The sequence below is a fragment of the Acanthochromis polyacanthus genome, chromosome 5 (assembly GCF_021347895.1).
Source record: "Acanthochromis polyacanthus isolate Apoly-LR-REF ecotype Palm Island chromosome 5, KAUST_Apoly_ChrSc, whole genome shotgun sequence".
NCBI classification, from domain to species: domain Eukaryota; kingdom Metazoa; phylum Chordata; class Actinopteri; family Pomacentridae; genus Acanthochromis; species Acanthochromis polyacanthus.
In genome coordinates this window covers 13,490,543-13,498,657 of record NC_067117.1, presented here as the reverse complement: position 1 = coordinate 13,498,657, position 8,115 = coordinate 13,490,543, and the positions used below count along the sequence as shown (strand labels likewise).

The following is an 8,115-nucleotide window of genomic DNA, read 5'->3' as shown; positions in this document are numbered from 1 at the left end:
ACCAAAATCCAGCTAATTTTGCTGGATTTTGGTTGATATTTTTCTGAATGTTCTTAAGAAACACTTTTAACATTTCTTTTTTTCCACCAAAAAATGTTCAAAGATTTCCCAAAAATGTTGAAAATGTGGACATCAGAAGTTTCACTGTGAATTATTTTTTTCCCCACATTTTCAAACTTTACAACAGGTCAGTTTTGACCCGCAGGACGACACGAGGGTTAAACTGACCTTTTTCACCACTGAGATTTAGTTCAGCACAGCCATCGCTGTTTGCTGGAGATTTGGGGAAATGTGACCTCTGTGACACCCACCTGAAACATGTTTACCTCAGTGCAGAGTTGTACAAGGAAGACTTCATTTAACGTGATGTAAAACAAACAGGGGGAAGATAATTGCTACAGGCACTGTTACTACGTGGGATTACAAAAAACGGGTTTCCAGTTTGTGACCTAGTGTTTCAAATCATCACTGGAGCCAAACAGCGCCACCAGCTGGTCTTCATACTGGGAGATGTTCCTCTTCATGATGTCCATGCAGGGTCCCAGCAGACGCTCAAAGGCCCGGATGTCAATTACTGGAAGAAAAGGATAACAGCTTAAATTTCCTGTTGTACAGATGAAATCTAGAAGAAATAATACACAGATGTTTCCTTAATTGAAAGAAACGTTTAATTATATTTTAATTAAAATATTGTCAAACTGATGAAACGATTAATTTAAAGAGTTAACAGCTCTATAATCATTTCTACTGCAGATTCATTGAGTCCAGGCGCATAATTTAGATTGTTCATTAATGCAAAAACTGATTTAACTGTTTGTTTTAATCAGCTTTCAGCTTTTAAACTTACTGAACCTGCTGTAAAATTGCTGTTAGTTTTTTAAAAAATGTATTTAATGTAATTTTAAAATTTATTTTTTTAAAAATGTCTCATTCAGTCCAAAGATCTTCAGTTTACTGTCACAGTGGAGAAAAGAAACCAGAAAATATTCACATTTAAGGAGCTGCAATCACACAATTTTGACTGTTTTTTATCTTCATTAAAAGTAATGTCAAACTACAAGAAATGTAATTTACTCAGGATTATCAAAAATATTCTGAGTTTCCAGACAAACAGGGATTTTTAAGTAGAAAACACATTTATAGACCTTGGGGCTGCAGATTTTATCGTTTTTACATCAGCATCAGACTTTATTTTATGCTTTATTATTTGCCTTTAACCTATGTGGTGCCTTTAAGTGCACAGAGAAGCGCTACACAAACAAAATGTATTATTATTATTGTTATTATTATTGTTTTGTGAATGACAGAGCTTCACGCTGCCACACACTTGAAGGGTGATTTGTTTGACTAAAATTGGAAATCACTAGAAATCAGCTGGTTTCTTAAGTGCCACCTTTAACCTCTCTTATATGTCAGCTCAACACAGCGTCTGGTATCTTGTGTTTTTCTCTCGCTGCTTTCAACTCATCTATAACAAGAGGAAAGGCCATTTTAGAGATTTGAGATCATGCTGCCTCAACACAAAGTGTGATTCCTGTAGGCCTTCATGCTGTCAGCCTGCCCCACCTCATCTCATTGGATCGAGATCTGTGTTGACCTTTGATTTGAGTGTCAGCCTACTTCCTGAAACAATGTAGCCATGCAATAACCAACAAAGCATGATAATGCACACAGGGATTAAAGAAAAATAAATGCACAAAATTCTACATTTGGATGATCAAATGCGCTAGATTTTTTTGCCTGTTTGTTGAAAGTCTACATATATACAGAGAAAACATTTATGCGTATAAATATAATGATAAATAGATACATCTTAACAAAAATGTATTAATACTTTATGCTTCTATACTGCACATACACAATACACAGCATGAAAGATACACATAATGGCACAAAATGAGGTTGAACAGAATACTAATAATTTTGCCCATAGCTTGGCTTGGTTAGTCAAACCGTTTATCTTTACTCATCAGAAAAGTTGATCCATGCTATTTTAAATTCTATAAAATTCAGCCTCCCTCCCTGAGTTCCTGAAACTACATTAAGGAGTTGATGCTCTGTGCATAATGACTGCTGACGTATTCATTTTTTAAAAATCCATGTCGTCATTGTGAGAATGTTGTTTGGCTACTGAAGGAAATATTTCTGCAGCACTCAGCGACAAAAACTATCAAAGTCCCACTGAGTGTCACTTTGTTTCTCCTCTTGGCTTTTTCCTCGATAGAATACTCGTTAAATTGCAATTCTGGTGAACAAAACATTTGTTTTTTCGTGCTAAATGAAAGAAAAAAGGCTTTGGAATGTGTTGGTATCGATACTGCAACTCTGTTATCTGCACTTCTATCAAGAACTTTCAAATGACACTGAGCTCTGGTGCTATAAACGCTGCTTATTTTGTGATTTAGAAAGAAAGAAACACCCACTGTGAGTTCACTGTGACGCCTGGATGACTGAATGATCATGTCAGCTTGTTGCGACATTAAGTGAGATTTGTGGACTTTTCTCCTCTTGACTCTGAATGCAACAAGCTCGTAAAACTTCTGTATGAGCTTCTGAGTGTGCGGACTTTTGTTTGTTTGTCTCTTATCAGCAGACCTCCTCCTCCCTCTGCAGCATCTCTCGGTGAAAGCTAAAATTAGTGTGCCGTTATACGCATCAGTGTGTACCTAAACATTTGGTGTCTCCCACGGCATAAACCGACGCTGCACGAGGCTTGTTGGTGACCAGTGCCAGCTCTCCAAAGTACTGTCCTCTGGAGCATCGAGCCACCTCCACCTCTGTGTTGTCCTGCTGACCGGCCTTCGTCTGCAGCACAAACGCACAAACCTGTCAGTTATTTAGTGCAGCTGACGCACATTCAAACTCACGTCCAGGTAAGAATCAAATTCATTTGCCAAGCAGTAAAAAAGATAGTTAACCCTCGTGTCGTCCTGCGGGTCAAAATGGACCCATTTTAAAATTTGAAAATGTGGGGAAAACAAATATTTTCACAGTGAAACGTCTGATGTCCACATTTTCAACATTTTTGGGAAATCTCTGAACATTTTTTGGTGGAAAAAAAATGTTAAAAATGTTTCTTAAGAACATTCCCCCCAAAAAATCAACCAAAATCCAGCGAATTTGAATTTATTAGAAGTTTTACTGATATGTAATCACTTTAGATATTTTTAGGATTTTTTTTGAAGATTTTTACTCATTTTTTAAAAATATTTACAAGAAGTTTCTTGCCAAATTTGGGGGATTTAGTTTTTTTTTTTTTTTTAAATCAAAACTTTTAAGGGAAACTTTTAAGGAATTATTTGAATTTTCTTCCTGAAGGTTTCTCAAATTTTCAGAAATTTGGGGATTTTTTTTTGCTGAATTTTTGGATTTTTTTTTCAAAGAAACAACATTTTTGTGGGTGCCAATACGTGAAGGCAACAGGAGGGTTAATGTTTAATTTCAACATTATAGAGTTACCTCTAAGCCATTTTAAGGTGCAACAAGAATATTTTAACATCACTTAGACACAAAGATGATTTTTAATGAACAACAAGAGATATTCTTTTAAAGGCTCAACTAAATACAGATTTGATTATAAAACTGTACTTACTTTGCTTTTGATCATAATCGTCACCTCTCCTGATTCCACAATGTAGAAGCAGTCGGCTTTCTCGCCCTGCAAATAAACAAAACGGCAGCTTGGAGGTTAAATCTGATTGTTCTTAATAATAAAATACAAAAACAAAAGGATCGTTCCAGAATTGGAGGACATTTGGGCTTCAACATTTTTGAAAAAGAGACCTCTTTTACAATTTACTGGTACATATTCATCATTAATAGGTAATAAACTATCAAAGGCTTGATTGGCTTAGCTTACACATCAGTGGTACCATTTTTATTCCAGGATTCATTTGTTGTTTGCTAACTCTACTCTGATCACAGTGAACAACAACGATCTTTACCCTTGATCTGTGGTAAAATAATCTTAAATGTTCTGTGCAGTAATGTAAGTTTTAAAATACAACAAAAATACAGTAACTAACACTCTATACATGTAATAATAAACCTGAGAACAATAATAAACAGTAACAATATTCCATATTCTTCAGTCATTTAATAGTGCACAGCTCAGTAAACATCATAGTGTTCTGCATAGAAATCACAAAAAGCTGCTTTCAGTAATCTTTCACAGTGAGCAGATGTTCTTGTGTTGCAGGTCCATGGTCCAGACGTGGCCATCGAACAGGCCGGGAGAGGACCTCTTTCTGCTGTCGCTGCTACACATACTGCCCTAGTTGAGGTTTTAGGTGGATTATTCATTTTAACCAGCCCCTCAGGTCTCTTTGAGGACTTTGGATGGAATACTCGGTTAAACCAACATTTTAGGTCCATGTCCAGGGATTTTTGGTGGAATGTTCATTTAAGGTGGATGTGTGAGGACCTTGTAGGTGGAATACTTCCTGAAGCCAACCTTTTAGGTCAACATTCAAAGATTTAAGGTGGAATATTCCTTTAAGTCAACCTAAATTTCATGTTTTGATCATTATCAAGTGAGAAACCTCAATCCAGACTCCTCATAATGACGTTTGAGATTTATGCTGCTGTTATTTGTTTAGTCCAGACTAAATGACAGAAATCCACAACTGTGATTTTATTTCAGATTTGGTTATAAAATGTCAAAACAATCCATGTGACTCTAAAAACTCAACAGCTTTACAAACTCTAAGACTAAACTCTCCACAAGGATCCAAAATAAGTTGGACTTCTACATGAGAGCTTTAATTATTCTTCATCTACTTCCTGAAAAGTGTGTGTGTGTGTGTGTGTGGGGGGGGGGGATGCTAACAGGGTTGTTGTGGGACACACAGTTGATGCATAATAATTATTGTTTAAAACATTATGTTGATTTAAAAAAATCCCACAATTACAAGAGACATCAATTAAAAAATATATAATACCAAAAAAGGAGGTTTAATTCTAGCTGTTTTTTTAGATTCAGTTTGGTCATCAGGGGGGTGGGACAGGAGAAAAATGTCATTTTAGGGGGAACGCCAGACTTATTTGGTATTTTAAAAAATATCAAACATTCTTTTCTCCTAGTTTTTTAGATCTGGTATCAGGGCAATAAATTTGCACAATAGCTGTCTGTTTTAATATTGTGTAGATGGATTATTTGAAATTTGATGGGTGGGATGTAAAATGTCCTCCGATTCTGGAATGGGCCAAAGACATGACTTGTTAAACACTGTACCTGTGTGATAATTCGGTCTCCATGTTTGTACGCTCGGGCTCCCAAAATATCTACAATCTTCATTCTCTCTGAGAGCTAAAGTGAAGCAGGAAGATAAAACAAATAAACTGCTGATAAACCTGACTGAGCATGAAGTGACTGTGTTTGTGTTTGTTGCCGTTTCAAACCTCCAGGGACTTCAGAAGAGGAACACACTCGATGAAGGCCTCATACATCTTCCTCTTCTTTGCGTTGTTTTTCACAATCAGTCTGTGGAATGTGGCTCGATCCTGAAAGCAAGGAAAGAAACTGAATTTCAGTGTTGGTGGCTAGATCACGTTTCACAGGCTCCCATCAGACTGTGTGCGATGCAGCGGTCCATCCAAGGTCATGGTCCTGTGTGGGACTCACCAGGCCCCACAGGGCGCCCTCCTGCGTCGCAACGATCGTGGCGGCTCTCGGCGTGTTGTACATGAGAGCCAGCTCTCCAAAACTGCCCTTGTTGTCGTACTTTCCCACACAAATACTCGCTCCATTTTTCTGCACCAGAATATCATAAACACCTCTGATGGGACGGAGATAGAGGAGAAGAGGTCACTGAATGCTGCCCTTTTTTATTTGCAAAGAAAGTAAAGCGAAATCTCTCACTCACTTCTCTATCACGTAGAAATTGTCTCCATCATCTCCTTGGTCGATTATGTGCTCCTGAGGTTTGACCAACACCTCGAACATGGCGTCCAAAACCTCAGAGAGCTGCTCCTGTACATTTTAATAACAGAAATTATGAAAAACAATGAAGCATCTATCTATCTATCTATCTATCTATCTATCTATCTATCTATCTATCTATCTATCTATCTATCTATCTATCTATCTATATTTTAGGTCCTAAGCTGCAGGTTTTCTAGAAGTTTGTTTCAGGTAAGTTTCATATAGAAACAAAAATATTGCATAAAACATTACAAAAGTAACTTTGTGCTAAAAATTCCTTGTCAAAGAGCATTTCTTCCTATTTCAGTCACAGAAGTGTTGCACAAATATTGACCAAACTGTAAAATATGAACACTGTTTAAGGAGGTCATCCCTCACATTGTGATTTCATTGGCACCGCAGATTCTTCAGTGTATGTTTCCTCTTTTTCCCTACATTTTTTTCCAAGTTTAAAAAGATCCCTTTTATCACAATGCAAGCTTTTAATGTTCAGATCGGGAATGTATTTTGGCCTTAAACCTCTCACTTCTTTATAAACAATAAGAGACTCTAACAATAAAACACTGAAAATATATGAGAGCACAAGAGCTGTGATCCATCCACTGACGTACCTGGTCCAGTGTTTTAAACAGTAAAATATCTTTGCATGCATCCTGAAGCCGCCGTCGCTGCTCGTCTGTTTTTGGATTCACGACCCGAGGCTCCGTATCGTCATCCTCATCATCGTCGGGGTTGTACGCCTCTGCACAAACTGCAGCAGGACAAACAAATGAAAACCCTGCAGCCAACATTAATTCATATTCACCACGCATATTGCTCCAGTTGCTGACCTGAAACTCTGCGGTTGTATTTGCCGGTGGTGGACTCTGCAGGGAGACAGAGGTCAGGAGGTTACACTGATTTTAACAAAGCATGAGGAGGCTCTTCTCACTTCACTCATAATACTCACTAACAGTGTCCTCTTCCTCCTCCTCCTCTTCGTCATCTTTGCTGGGTTTGTCTGACTTGGTTTCAAAGGTCACTCCTTTCCGTGCAGGTCTGTTGCTGCGTTTCTTGGCTCGCTGCTCGTTCCTCTGGCTCTCCAGAATCTGTGTGAAATGCTGCACAGCAAACTCCACCAGGTTTGGAGGCCTCCGACGGAGCACCTCCACCGTGTATCCCTGCAGCAGCTCTCTCAGACCGGCCGGTATCTCAACGGCGCTCATGGTTCAGGTTCAGAGGTCAAAACCTTGGACTCTACAAGAACTTCATGTCCACTGAGCTCAGTTTTAATCACCTGAAACATCAAACCTCAGCAGCACTAAATGTCTCAACGATCCGATAAAACACGCTTTCTGTCATCACAGGAGCAGAGCGGCTCCTCCTCCCACTCTGCACTGTATGGATTTCTTTATTTGGCACAGCCTGTCGGAAAGTATTGACCAGGACTTTTCACTTTTTACATCACACGGGGTCGCAGGCTGTTCGATGGATTATGCCTCGGAAAATGATGATGTGGCAAAGAAACAACACAATAAGAGCACTTTAAACGGTTTATCCTGAAATCAACACAAGAGCAATCTCATAGAGGCATAAAAGCATGTCGATAAGAAACAAAAAGGGAACAATATGTACAACTGAAATAGAAAAGGATGTGGGGAAACTTCTTAATCTGCTTTACAGAGTTTTATTTTTGCAAAAACTCATGAGGTTTTTAATTGTACCTGTCATGAGTGCAGGTTTTGTTACATTAAGCAGGAGGTCTGGTGATTTTGTGCACCACGTTCTGACTTCTCTGCATCAACTGATGATGGAAATGTATTTATCTCTAAAACAAAGTTTGAACACCTGGTGACAATTCAGATTATAAATGAATTTATTGCTGTAAAGCTCTCAACCCTTCTGGATTGCTTTTAAATATTTATTCTTCTATTGATGAACTCCTTTCATTTCACATCATCCCTGCTTAGACAACATAAATGTATTCTGATTTTACTCTTTTGCGTCTTTTTTTCCAAGGCAGTTACCACTTATTGTGTGCACATGGGACATTCTCATGTTTGTCATTTTGATTAGTTCAAAACCCTCTGGACTTAACGGGCCAGAACACGTGTTTTAGAAAACAAGGCAAATCATTGTCATTTGTGCTTTGATGTTTCTAAAGTTCCACAAGCTCCACAGACAGAATCAAACTTCAAACTGGGGATCCTCAT

The 8,115-nt window shown here is 38.2% G+C and overlaps 1 protein-coding gene across 1 annotated transcript; it reads right to left on the bottom strand.

Annotated features, from left to right (window-relative positions):
- Positions 1–322: 322 nt before the first annotated feature.
- On the bottom strand, positions 323–7,357 carry prkar2ab (protein kinase, cAMP-dependent, regulatory, type II, alpha, B). The gene is made up of 10 exons (XM_051947855.1): positions 6,873–7,357; positions 6,754–6,789; positions 6,535–6,674; positions 5,865–5,971; positions 5,624–5,777; positions 5,401–5,502; positions 5,234–5,308; positions 3,593–3,658; positions 2,667–2,805; positions 323–574 (listed from the first exon to the last, which is right to left on the bottom strand). Exons 1-10 carry the CDS (start codon positions 7,126–7,128, stop codon positions 450–452), a joined length of 1,200 nt encoding a protein of 399 aa, XP_051803815.1. The 5' UTR covers positions 7,129–7,357; the 3' UTR covers positions 323–449.
- Between the last annotated feature and the right edge of the window lie 758 nt (positions 7,358–8,115).

Coding starts and splice junctions, on each gene's coding strand:
- prkar2ab (XM_051947855.1), bottom strand. CDS start 7,128: ATGAGCGCCGTTGAGATACCGGCCGGTCTGAGAGAGCTGCTGCAGGGA. Junction 6,790..6,872: donor GGAGGAAGAGGACACTGTTA/GTGAGTATTATG, acceptor GTCTCCCTGCAG/AGTCCACCACCGGCAAATAC. Junction 5,309..5,400: donor CTCTTCTGAAGTCCCTGGAG/GTTTGAAACGGC, acceptor GCTTCACTTTAG/CTCTCAGAGAGAATGAAGAT.